We start from the raw sequence: 13,481 nt of genomic DNA, 5'->3' as shown, positions 1-13,481 counted from the left end.
AGAGAATAGCTTGGTGGGGTGTCATAAAAGGCTTCTAAGGAGTTGCTTTATCGGATCCTAGGGATTGAAAAGAAGAGAGAGTCAGCAGGGTTTTACAGAAGAGGATGTGGGAGATCCAAAGTTTCATCTGCTGTTAAGGCGGTGTTTGTTGTTGGAGTTTGAGGATGTCTTCTCATGAGTCAGATTTTCCGTCCATGATTTCTTTAGGACCTGTTCTGTGCATTTGTCCTCGACATGGTTGGATTTTGTATTTGTGTCGGCTGCTGTGTCCTGCCTTGTGTGGCTTGTGGAGGGTGGTGGTTTTGGTCATCATCCAGGACTGGCTCAGTTTTGATCCTGTGGCTGCCACATTGTGAGGCAGGCATGGGGGTTTGGTGAGTTCTGACTTTTTTTTCTGCCTTTGGGAATCCAACTTTGAGTTGAAAGAACAGCCAGCCTTTCTCCTGTCTGATTTAATACTTTACATCTCCTTGGATACCTGGGGCTTGTACTTAAACATGGGCTTAGTTCAGAACATGAAGACCCTCAGTATCCTGACAAATACTGACTTTCTGATCTCGTGGTTGGAGCAGTGATGCAAACAGCAAACTGGTACTTCGTCTTCCAACCATCATCTCCGCATTCTGTGGAGAAAGGTGGTGTTGGGATAGGACGCTTGGTCCCCAGCGTGTGGCGAGGGTTCCGGCAGCAGCAGGAAGCTGTTTTATTGCCTACGTGTGTTAGGTTTTGCTGGAAGCACAAACACCGGGAATAACTTGAGTCATCACCATTTGATTTTCAGAAATCAGATTCTTAGGTTAGATTGTCAGCTCTAAAGCCAGAGATCCTGTCTCTTTCAGCTGAAGAGTCCTAGTGTCCTGGCACAGAGAAAGTATTTAGCATTTGCTTCGTTTACTGGGATTTGAGCTGTTAGAGTGAGAACACCTGGGCAGGGGCGGGGTATATTGCAGGTGTCCAGAGGTGATCAGGTGTTGGAAGGGACATAATAATAGTCCTCACGATTGGAGCTCCTTACGGAGTGTGTGCCACACATCAGGTGCTATGCTAGTCACTTCAGTTATATAGTCTCAGTTAATCTCGTGAACATACTAGGAGATTGGAGCCATAGGAGACGGTTTTTCACCTTAAGAGGAAAATTGGCCACGAGCAACCTGTACTGTTTTCTCCCAGGGGTATTGTTGGTGAAACCACTAGGCATCCAGTTGTTATGAATTGCCAACTGTTATTATTGCCAAATGAGCTCTTTACTTCCCATCTGAAGCCTTTTTGCCATCTTACAGCATGCGAGACTCGTTTGAAGTGCTGTTCAGTTCTTTCTGTTAGAGGGCCAAAGTGGACAGGCATACTCATTGCTTATCTTTTTCTTTCCAAACTTACCAAGCGCCTGCTTGCAATTTGACTAACCAAATAAATAAATTGTGTGGAACTCATGTGCCTGAGCTCACAGCAGAGTCCAGAGATCAAAGTTGAAAGAGGGTATTGAGTTCCTTCTCAGATCCCTGGGACACTGTTTCTGTGGACACTGTCACCTAATTGATCCTGGTGGAGTGGCCTTTTTGAAGAAATAGGACTGAAGGTAAGCTCCTTCACTCTGGAGGATTGTAGTCATAGGAAACAATATTCTTGCTATTAGGTTGTATCGGGGAAAAGGAGGAGGAAAGATACAAGACAACCCCCAACTGAGGGGTTTTGGGCACAATATTTGTAGCCTTGACACCCTTCTTGGAATTACTGAAATAGTTTTGCAAAGAACTGCCTCCCATGTTCATGTCCCTCTTCCTTTTTCACGCTGCATTCGAACAACTTGCACATTTGTTGAAGAATCAGCCGTGAAGCCTGTGGTTTCCTGTGGCATATTTCTAATAATATTTATAGAAGCTATTATTTAATGAACCATCTAAATATTTATCATAGGAGCAGTCTTTTGATCATGAATCGGGGCTAAAAATGAGTCCCGTGCATACTGGGGGCTTGGGCAGGAGGCTCTTTCTGCCCTGTGGAGGATCTTGCAGACTGAGAAGTTAGGTGGCCCAGGACTTGTGTCCAGTGCAACCTGAATTTCTCTCTTTTTCTTTCTCGTGGCCCCCACAGTCCATGTCCTCATTCTGCCTGCCTGTCACCCTCCCGGTAGCCCTAATAGTAATCAGAGTTTTTAGAGCATTCATCTTTGCCTAAAAGAATGAGATGGCACCAAAGTTCTGACCCCCAGCATTCATAAAGTGGGCTTTGCAGCCATTCCAGCACAGCCTCCGGTCCCAGCTCCTCAGGTTCTATGCTATGTGACGTTAAACAGACTAACTGCTGAGAATCTCACTCTCCTTAACTGGAACATGGGCTCACATTGTCCGCCTCACGGGGTTGTTACAAGGATTGGATGGAATCACAAAATCATGTGGGTGATTTGCAGAGCAGAGTTTAATCATTGCTACTTGTTGCTACATTTGTTGTTGATACCGTGATTGAAGAAGTTAACAAAGAATTTTGTTTTTGGTTATTAGAGGTTGTTGTGGAAAGATCCCCACGCTTGCTGTAGAGGCTGAGGTTCATATCTACAGCTCATGTGACTTGGACGAATTTCCCCGTCCCACTGAAGTACAAAATGGTGATGGGTTTACCAACTTGGTTGAGTTTCATTTGGAAGAGATTAAGGCATGTATGCAAGTGCCAGACACACAGGCGGATCCTAATCCTTTTTTTTTTTTCTTAACAAATTAGAAAATGGAATGTTTTCAGTTTTGCAGGTATTTTATTTTTTCAGGCAAAGGTGCACTGGATACAGTTTGGAGTATAGGACACAGCAGAGAGTACCTGCGACCCTGGAACAAAGGGCACAGAGCAGCAAGACAAGGGATCTGAGTTGCAGGGAATTCTCTGGCAGAGTTTTTAAAACTCTCAGGGTCGAGTTTCAGGGAAGCCGTCCAAGGGCTTGAACTTAACTTGCTTCCCTGCTTTCAGGGTCCAGGTGTGGAAACAATCACAAAGAGATCACTTAAAACTATAGTAATGGGAAACATGGTGAACCTGAAATATTTAATTAGGCTCTATTCCTTAGAAAAACATGAACTGGGAGGCGTGTGTGAACAGTGCCAGGAGGTATGGTGCCCTTGTCCCCGTGGGTTTGACTCTTTTCTGACCAGTGCTTTGGTAATGTGGTCTAGAAACGGGCGGTTTGCCAGAGAGAGGCAGCCTGACATTGGGGAAGGGGCCATCTCTGAAGGGGGGCACCTTGAGTTCTGAATCAGCCAATCTTAGACAAAGTAGGCAGGGTCCTTGGCAAATAGGCATTTGGTAGATGGAGGAGAGTCAGGCAGTATAGCACCCCGAGAATGGTTAGAGACTTTGGAGCCACAGGGAAGGGGTTTGCTGTCAACTCTATTACTTACTAGTTACATGATCTACTGCAGCACGTTACTTGACCTGTCTAGGACTCAGTTTTCTCATCAGTAAAATGGGGATGATACTAGGAATTAACCTTGAAGGACTGATGTCAGGATTAAACGTGGTATGGTAATGTAAGCAAGCTGTTGAACAGAGCACTGGGGACACAGTAGACGTAGTGCCTTTTATTATTCCCTAATGATAGGCTTTAAAGGTATCCACTGAGTCACAAAGACTCAGGTTCTTGCTGTGTGCCAGGCTCTGGGTTGGCACTGGGGGTAGCTGTGATCTGGGCAACATTGGAGTTAATAATGTAATAGTAAAGCTCCACCCTTCTTAAGAAGAAGTAGGAGCTCTCCTGAAGGGTAGATTCTTGCCTCTTTAGTGAGGACATGGGTCCAAAAACCAGAACTGAGGTAGGTATGCCCTAGGTGTTTCCAGAGTGGAAATCTGCCTCTGGATTTTGCTGGAAATAAATTTGACTTGTGGGTGGTGGGTGATAAGATGTTGCACTCCCTGCAGGGGAAGACGGAGACAAAAGTGAGGAACCCAGGCTTGAGGAGCTGGGCTAGCAGGAACGGCGAGAAGCCGGGGGGTGGCTGGCCAGTCAGGGTGAGCTGGAATGGTTGTATAGACTCGATTTCCTATTTATTTCCTTGTTTCTCTCTGAAATGTTTCGAATAGCCTTGGGGAATTCTAGCCAAGGGCAGAGGGCTCTTCACAAGCCAGGATCAGTGTTAGGAGCACCCCTGGGCCTTTACGCTGGGGACAGTGAGAAGCTAAAAGGGAATTCCGAGTAAAGAGGTTGTGGTGTGGTCAGTAGCAGGGAGATGGAGGAACTGGCTTGGTCAGTCTTCCTCTTATTTGCATAGGAAGAAACTTGAGGTAGCTCTGAGCCAATGCAGGGCCCTGTCTTGTCCTCCGCTCATAGCAGGGTGCCTGTGCCTGGCGCATTCTGCATTTCTTTGAATATCAGTCATGGATTACAAGATGCATTATTGTTTCATGCATCACCAAGAAAGAAAATGCTACCACTTGATTGTAAGATGCCACTGATTGTAGGATTCACTGATTTTAGAGAAGCAAAATGAAAAAAATGAGTGTCTAGAATTAATAAAATGTGGTTGTAGGCATTCAGTAAATGTTAATTGGATGAATGAAGCATACAGAGATTAGAATCAAGACAAAACACTTGTCGTATAGGTACAAAATTAGGAATTCGAACTATTAAAGCATGAGGTTCATCCATGATTTCTATCGATTTCACTGATCTAGCTGCTCATTCAGGAAACATTTATTGAAAACTGATTATATACTAGGAACTAGGGATACAGAAATCAATAAGTTCCTTTTTTTTTTAGGTTCAGGCCAGTAAGGGAGACAGACCTGGAACCGAAAACAAATCCTATTTCACAATGGTTAGGCTGTAAAAGAAAGCAGGGACATGGTACTCTGGTGGCAGCGAGGGACAGAGAAAGGCAAGGATGTCTTTCTGAAGGGGAGATGGTTGAGCTGGAAGCTTGCAGTGTGAGTCTGTGGCAGGCTCACAAGAGAGGAAGGTGTGAGGAAGGGAAGGGCAAGTAGGAAGCACTCGGTGGGGCAGCCCCGAGGCAGGGTGAGCCCTTGAGAACCTGCGAGGAGTCTCAGAATATCTGGGGTTGGTGTAAGACCTGGTGGGATTGTGTTAGACATGCCTGACAGCAAACGGGGAAGCTCGTGGTGGGCCTGGGATGCCATGCAGGACACCATGCTGTATTTCAACCATCCTGGGTCCTGAGAAAGGGCCCCGCAGAGCGGTGGCTTCAGGGAGAGGTGTGGAGGGGGCGCTGGGCTGATCTTTGCTTCAAATGGAGCAGCTGCACTTTGACTTGTTTCACTTAAATTTTGTGTGAGTCATGGCTTGAAGAACACTAAGGAATGCGTAGCTTGATGTCTGGTGCTGTAGATCCTGTGTAGCTCCCAAAGCATGTAAGCGAGGAAGTCAGGCTGAGAAGGCGTGGAGGCTGGAGCCCGGGAGCTGTTCTTCGAAGCCCTGCTGAAGGTAGCACGTGTGCTGGCTGTGGCTCCCCAGCACCGCCCCTCCCCCCTCTCCCCCCACGCCTCCCCGTTTTCCCCTCCACCTGCCAGGGAGCCTGCTAGCCCAAGGGGGCAAACACCATTGGGAGATCACTGTGATTAAGTCAGAAGTGGTCACTTTTCATGAAGCTGTTTTTGAATGGGATAAATATCCAGGAAGCAGTAACTGAACATCTGTGGGCTGGCTGTGTTTTAGCATCCCCAAGTGTGGCTTTGCCAGGGAAGCATTACCTTTTTGAAATTGACGGGCTCAGGCCACTTTCTCGGTTGAAATGAGATTCCCGGGTGCAAAGACTGCCCCGGGCTCACCTGGGGAGTTGTAGCCTGTTCACCAGCGCTGTTGTCTTGGGGGCTTGTTCTTGCTCTTGGAAAGGCTGATCTGGGAAATGAAAGTCGCTGGGAAATTTCTGTGTCATGTGGGCTAATCTGACCAGAGGGACCTAGAGTGGTGATGATGGCCAAGGAATTCCTGAGTGTTCTCTTGTCGGATTTCCTTGTAACTCACAAGGGGTCTGCAAAGAAAACAGCCGGTCTCACAAATTCCTGATCCTGTGCCCCAAGAGGCTCCTTCCCAATTCTCAGTCTCTTCGTGACTTGGCTGCAGTGTATTTGCCTCTTCTTCAAAGTGACCCTGCAGGCTGTTAAGAGGGAACGAGGGGAAGGGCATGCATGGGACTTGGTGGTATCAGATGGGAAGTTGTGGGTCCGGGCTGCCTGTGAATAATGCTGCTGCCTCTCTTCATGTCTCAGAGACCTGTTTCCCCATCAGTACAACGTGTGTCATTTACTCTTCCTAAGTGTGTGGACCTGCCTTTAAGAGAAAAGTAACGTATCTCTTGGAGTCTCCTCCGATGATCTATAAATTCGGATGACTTAAATAGACTCCTTCTGGGGTTGCAGTGAGGAATACGGGAGGGGTGCATGGACTTTTCACAGTGCTTGGCATGTCACAGGTGCTCAGTAGATAATTTTTTGAATGAATGGTTGACAGGGTAGATGAGGTTCCTTTTTTGTACTGTGGCCACTGTCCTCATTTTGATCCAAATTTAATGAGAATAAATACATATCTGTTAGCTCTAGATTCTCTGGATTCCACACCCCCTATTTACATGTAAAGCACTTCTTACTCACTGGGTATCATGCCTCTGCTTAAAGAATTGTGAGATTGTAGCTGCTTCACATCTGACTTCCTTCCAAGAATGGAAACTCCATGTCTAAGGCCTTGCCTGTCTCGTTTACCCACCACCCAGCTCAACATGTCCATTAGCATTCTGTGACCACTCTGCATTTTTGTCGGGTGAACGAGGAAGCAAATGACCACCAGTCAGCTGCACTCCTTTTATTTCCACTTTCAAGATGTTTTATGCCCAGTATTGTAGACCTACTTGGTCTTAGTGTGGTTTTTGTCCTTGCTTGATCTCTGCAGGTGGAGGGACCGCAATGCCCGGGGGAGGTCAGGAACCAGGGAGCTACTACGTGGGTGTGGACGTTGGAACGGGCAGTGTGCGTGCGGCTCTGGTGAACCAGAGGGGAGTCCTTTTGGCTTTCGCAGACCAGCCAATTAACCAATGGGAGCCTCAGTTCAACCACCATGAGCAGTCCTCGGAGGACATCTGGGCCGCATGTGGTGTTGTCACAAAGGTATGGCCACAGCTGTGGGATTCTACCCTTGTAGATGCTCCCCTGCCCTCACCTGCTGAGCATGTCTCTTGTACACCTGGTGTCAGGAACAGTGTTGGGGTGCTTTTGATACAGGCGTTACCTTACGGGAGCTCATAGGCTAGTGACAGAGATCAATAGACGGCTAGACTATGACTCAAGTAGGTGCTAGGGGCTAAGTGGCTATGGCTGGAGCTGAGGAAAGGGGATCTCGGGCACAGGTAGATGGGACAGATGTGGAGCCTGCAGATGATCTGGTCACGTGTGACCGAATGTGGAGGAAGTCACGATAATCATAGCTGACACCTGCTGTGCCTTCAGGTGTGCCCAGTGCTGTGTAAACCGTGGTAGCATGCATCGTGTATGTGAATCCTCACAATGACCCTATGAAGGTAGTACTATTACAACCCCTGTATTATTGAGAAGGAAATAGGCACAGAAAGGTTAGGTGACTTACCCAATGGTGAATGGTTGACAGGGTAGATGAGGGGACTGGGTTCATGGTGGGACTGGAACCATAAGCAGGCTGACTCCAGAGCTGCACCCTTAGTCACTGGACTGTCCTGCCTTCCAAGTGGACAGGTTGGGGAACCTCATTTTGCTCAGTGGCAACAGCATGTGCAAAGGCGCAGTGGCATACACATATGTGTTTTGAGAAAGCAAAACTTTGAGTTGTGCCAGGCAGATGTTGATGTTGAGTGGCCTTGGATTGCAGTCAGCCTGCTGGTGATCAGGAGTGACAGAGATATTTTTGTCTGGTTTTTTTTTTTGTTTGTTTTTTGTTTTTTTAGAGGGAAAAATAAAGTCCTGGTTTCTCTCTTCTCTCTGTTCCTAGTTTTGTTCCTTAAATATTCATGAAGGGTTTGGTAATTTGCAGATGGACAATTCACCATTCTGTCCGTATTGATCAGTCTGTTTAAACTTTAATGAGCTCTGGGCTGCTGTTAGTGCCCCCAGAGAAGACGGCAGAGAGAGGAGGTCGGGGTGGGCAGCGCTGGAGCATTCTGTAGGAATAAAAGTGGGGGCATGTCTCTTCTGCCTGTTTAATTTTCCTCCTCCCTCCTCACTCTCGGCCCCTGCCTTGGTGAGAATCTTCTACTCTTTGCCCTTGGGTCTCCTTTGTTCTTCTAACATATAGCCTTTCTTGCCATTAAGGAAATTGTCAAGAAGAAAATATAATCCCCTGATGAAAAGCTACTTTAAAAAAAGGTCTGGTCTAAGTACAGCTTGGTTTAATGGTAGATTTTTAATCATCTCCCGGTGCTGGCCAGCTCATCAGCTGTTTGAGCACTGTGAGCCCCCATGAGTGCCCTGGGCATTGGTCCTTAGTGAGACTATTGCACTGAGGCTATTGGGATAAAGCTCTTGGGTCTCAGGCTGTCCCCTCACCTGGAGTATGGCTGTGAGACTGTGTGCCAGAAGCCATAGGATAAGCATGACACATTTACTCGCAGCTCATGGCTGGTATGAGGTTTAGAGAGGGAAGCATTTTTATATTCAGGAATTAGCACACCATAGGGCACAGATTCTGGAGCCAGACTGTCTGGATTGACATCCTGTTTCCGACATTCATTAGCTTGTCTTCTTGCACAGTTTACTTCATGTTTCTTGCCTGAGTTTCCTTATCTGTAAGATGGGAAAGATGATTGTACCTTATCTGCAGCGGGTTGTTGTGAAGGATCAAATGAGTTAATGCATATACAGTGCCTCGACAGTGCCTGGAAATGAGGAAGCACTGTGTTTTCCTGTGGTGGTGGTGATGGTAACAGTAACGGAAATGGGTAGATGGTGCAGGACAATGAAGTAAGATAAAACGCTGAAGCATCAGAGTCAATTAGGGAGGTACCTTTTGGGACTATCCGCTCACTCCCTGTCTTTAGGGTTCTTTGTATGTAAGATTTTGACAAGCGCTGGTATAGGGCAAAGGGTGATGTAAAATACATCCTGTCTTGTGTCTTCTTTTTCAAGGACTTCAGGGAGTTAAGAGCTTGAGAGCAGTTGTTCTCAAGCTGGGTCGTTCACACTGCCTGAGATGGTTTGCCTCTTAGTCAAGTTAATAAGGACAATAACAACAACAACAATAAGATGATGATGATGTTGATGCAACTACCATTTCTTGGGCACTAATTATGATCCAGGTACCATGTTGGAGACTTCACATCCATTTATGCACACGACAGCCTCTTGACGTAGTTTTTATTCTGTTTCAGAGCTGGAAGGAATGAGCTTTGAAGGGTTAGGTAGTCAGCCCAAGGTCACATGGTTAATATGAGCAAGGGGTGGACTGCAGCTGCCCCCTCATGCTCTGCCCTTTGCCCCTGTCCCCAGCCTCATTCCACTCCCCATGCTTCCTGCTTGGAAATCATATTAAACTACCTGCAGTGTTTTGAATTTGCCACTATGTGGGGAACCTTGACCTTACCCTGATTGTTATCTTAACCATACTGAATTATAAGTGGCTTTACCTGGCTGTCTGCTTATGTGAAAAATGTGTGCCCCTCGCAGGGGTCATGTCTTGTTGATCTAAATTTCCCTAGAGTTCCTTGCCTGTGATACGCCCAATTCATATTTGTGGAGTGCAAGAATGAATTAAACACCTCTGTTCTTTTCTTTTCTTTTTTTTTAATGTTTATTTTTGAGAGAGTGCGAGTGGGGGAGGGGCAGAGAGAGAGGGAGACAGAGATCCAAAGTGGGCTCTGTGCTGTCAGCGCAAAGCCTGACGTGGGGCTCAAACCCACAAACCTTGAGATCATGACCTGAGCCAAAGTCGGACACTCATCTGACTGAGCCACCCAGGCGCCCCTCTGTTATTTTTACTATCTGACATGTTCTTCTCTTCTTTACCTGCCCAACTCTACAGGTATTTATAAGGTAATCTTAAGCATTATTTCCTCCTGGGAGCCTTCCTGGATGACCTCTGACAGCCACTGCTCTCCCTTGCCAACCTCAGAGGAAAGAGAGGCTGAGAAACCCCTCTGTGCTGCCCTAGAGCCCACTGTCTTCACCTGTCCTTGCCACATAGCGTTTTATCTGGTCCTTAACAGGTTTCATTGTACTTGATGACGTGTTGGGTCGCTTTAATACCATCACCCCTGTATTTCCAGCATCTAATACATTGCCTGGCACAACTTTGTTGCTCAATCAATGGACGTTGGATTAATGTTACTTAGAGCTACAAAGAAGTAAACTCTGGCATCCTTTATCTTGCTTAAATGTTGCAGTGACTGTGTGAGGTAGACTGCCATTCTTTGTTTTTGACACATGAGGATATTGAGGCTCTGAAACTAACAGGTATTAGAGACGGGATGAGACCCCTAAGGAGGGGACTCCAAACCCTAGTCTCGGTTCTCCTACTCCCGCTGCTCCTAAAATTGGTGGGTCTTTACTGGGTCAGTACTCACATATCTAAAAAGTGCTATGGAAACACACAAGTCCTAGAGGTATAGACTGTCCCTGATTTTAAGGGCTTAGATCTCTTTTTGGAGCCACAATCTTAATCCTCCCAAGGAGGTGAGAACATTTCAAGCTTGTGTATGATTAGTACCAGCTTCCATTAGGAAGAAGGAAAAAGAAGCTGCAGGCGTCAGTCAGCCAACAGGCATTTGTTGAGTGTTATTTAGTATGGACACTTTGTTTGAGCACCTGCTATGCGCTATGATTTTTGCTAAACTGGAGTGTGTCTAGAAGAGGGCTATAACGAATTCTCTGCCCCTAAGGATGAAATGGTTCAGTTGCATGGAAAAACCCAGCACCTAGGAAACCAACAAAGTATTGTTTTGTTCTAAGTTGCACTAGTTATATGAGTAATGGTTGGAGGGAGAAGGAGCAGAAGAGGGAGTAGCCCACGTGGGATTGAGCAATAATGTTAACCTTTTACATTTGTAGAACCTGCGAGGTTTACAAAGCTCGTTCATAGCCATTTGATCGTCATACAAGGTAGGTGGGGCAGGGGCGGTTGTTCCCATTTTACAGTTGAAAAGAAAAACTGAGACCCACAGAGTTAAGTGACCTTCCCTAAGTCACCCAGGAAGTTGGTGATAAGCCTGAACTCAGGTCAGATCTCTGCCTTCTTTCCATCTCCAGCACCACATACCTTTGTTGCTTGTCTGGATTAGTGTGAGAACCTAACTGATCTCATGTATGGGCTTCCCTTTCCCAGTCCCGTCTCCTTCTCGGAGCTGGGATGATTTTTATTTTAAAGTTTGTTTATTTTTTGAGAAAGAGTGAGAGAGGGGGGGCGGGGGAGGGGCAGTGCAGAGAGAGGGAGAGAAAGAATCCCAAGTAGGCTCCACACTGTCACCACAGAGCCCGATGCGGGGCTCGAACTCACTCACCGTGAGATCATGACCTGAGCTGAAATCAATAGTTGGATGCTTAACTGATTGAGCCACCCAGGTGCCCCAGGAATGATTTTTGTTTTTTAATGTAATCTGATCACGGCATTCTTTTGCTCACCACATTTCAATAGCATCAGACTATTATTTGGATAGAACTCCAGGTTCTTAACAGGGTCTTCAGGTCCTGCATGGTTTGGGCTCCACCTACTTTCCTGGTCCATCTCATGATGCTTCTCTCAGCTCCCTGCATTCCAGCCACACTCTCCTGTCCTGCCCTCAAGCATGCAGTGGTCCCTCTGGCCTCAGGACTTGTACACGCATCCTTTGTTTGTTTTTGCCTTCTGCCAACATCTCTAACCCCTCTTCATCCTTGGATTCATGCTATTCAATAATACAGTAGTCTCTAGGCACATGTGGCTATTTAAGTTTGTTAAAATAAAGAACAGTTTGAAATGTGGTTTCTTGGAAGCCTTGCCACATTTGTGATGCTCTGGAGCCATGCATGGCTCATGGCTACTGGATTGGGCAGCACAGAGACAGAACATTTCTATCACTGCAGGAAGTTCCGTTAGGATACCTTTACACTGAATCTTAGTTCAAAAGTCAGTCCTTCCAGGAACAAGCCTTTTCTCTCAATATCCCCTCCAAACTAAGCTCTATATTACTTACTGAATGTTGTCACAATACCTTGTACTTTGCCTTCAGAGAACTTCATATGGTTGGGGAATCATCCACTTATGATCAATAGTAATCAAATAATAAAATCATTATATAATCAAGTAACATAAATGAGGTAAATATCCTACATTTTTTGAATTCATATCTGTCTTAACTCCTAGATTTGATGTTTCAGGGGGGTGGGAACTGCAGTTTGCTCGCCCAGGTCCCAACATCCAGTAGACTCAGGAAGTGTAAGAAGAATGAATGAGTATAGAAATTGGGACCTCCCTACTCTCAGTGAATTGAGGAAGGATGAGATTGAGGAAGGGTGAGGGGATGGCAGCTGAGGGACTCTGGAGAACTTTGAGAGGATCTTCAGAGCTGAAGGAATGGCATGGGCAGATGGTTTCCAATAGGAGGAAGAGGGGAGACTGCAATCCATGAGGAGGCATACCCAGAGTAGCTGGTTCTGAGGCCAGTAGGGAGTCTTGTGGAATCATCCTGAGTGTCACATTGACCAGCTGATTGAGGATGGCTTGGAGGGAACAAAACTAAATTCAAGGATGCCTGTTAGGAGGTGGTTTCTTCTAATGAAATGCTAGAGGCTGGGATTCCTTTGAACTATAAGCTCTGGGAGGCTGGGACTATGTCTATGTTGTTCAGCATGTATACTCCATGCTGGCACATACAGGTGTTTGATAATTTCCCTTTAATAATGAATGGCTGGATGAGAATGTTGGCAGAGGGATAAATGGGAGTGACAAGACTGACTTTGGAAGGAAGATCTGACAGGACTTAGTGGGGAGGAAGGAGAGGGAGGCACTTTCAGAGTTTCCCTTCTTAGAAGCCTGTTGGTGTCCCTGACATAAATGGAAGTGTTTGGTCTCCATTTCCCTACTTGGTCTTCAAGGGACAACACCACACCTAAGCCAAGATGCTGTGTAGGTCATGGTCCAGGGTTGGGTTTATGCATTTTACTAGTCACTAGGGTCGATTTTGTGAAATAGAGTATTTCCAGGGCTCTTGCAGGTAACCTGCTCCCCACACAGGCTGTATTAGCCTGGTCGCTGTTCCCATCTCAGGGCCTTTGCACTGGCTCTTCTGCCTGCCTGCAGCGCTTTGCCACCAGATTTCCACAAGGTCAGCTCCTCAGGTCCCTCAAGTGTCTGCTCAGACCTCATCTTCTCAGTAACTACCTTCCTCTTTTCTGTCACTCCTGATCCCCTTATCGTTTTCTGGTACGCTATATGTACACTCTATGCTTTACTTGTATCAGCTGTTGTCTGTGTTGTCTGTTCTTAATAAAATGTAATCTCCAAAAGAGCAAGGTTTTTTTTTTTTTTTTTTTTTTTTTTTTTTTTTTTTTTTTTT

General features: G+C 46.2%; 1 protein-coding gene across 7 annotated transcripts in view; it reads left to right on the top strand.

Moving 5' to 3' along the window:
* The window catches only part of FGGY (FGGY carbohydrate kinase domain containing), a 419,663-nt gene that overhangs the window by 15,541 nt on the left and 390,641 nt on the right, over window positions 1-13,481 (top strand). For 3 of the 7 annotated variants that reach the window (XM_049617072.1, XM_049617068.1, XM_049617069.1), the window contains exon 3: window positions 6,881-7,095. The exons of 2 other annotated variants lie outside the window; for them this stretch is intronic. In XM_049617072.1, coding sequence (XP_049473029.1) covers window positions 6,895-7,095 — 201 coding nt within the window. In that variant the 5' untranslated portion in view covers window positions 6,881-6,894. Of the gene's footprint in view, window positions 1-1,405; window positions 1,577-6,880; window positions 7,096-13,481 lie in introns of those variants that run through there. 2 more of the 7 variants (XM_049617071.1, XM_049617073.1) reach the window with 2 other exon arrangements.

This window comes from Panthera uncia (genome assembly GCF_023721935.1).
Source record: "Panthera uncia isolate 11264 chromosome C1 unlocalized genomic scaffold, Puncia_PCG_1.0 HiC_scaffold_4, whole genome shotgun sequence".
In the NCBI taxonomy this organism is placed as follows: Eukaryota; Metazoa; Chordata; class Mammalia; order Carnivora; family Felidae; genus Panthera; species Panthera uncia.
This window is presented reverse-complemented; position numbering and strand designations above follow the sequence as displayed.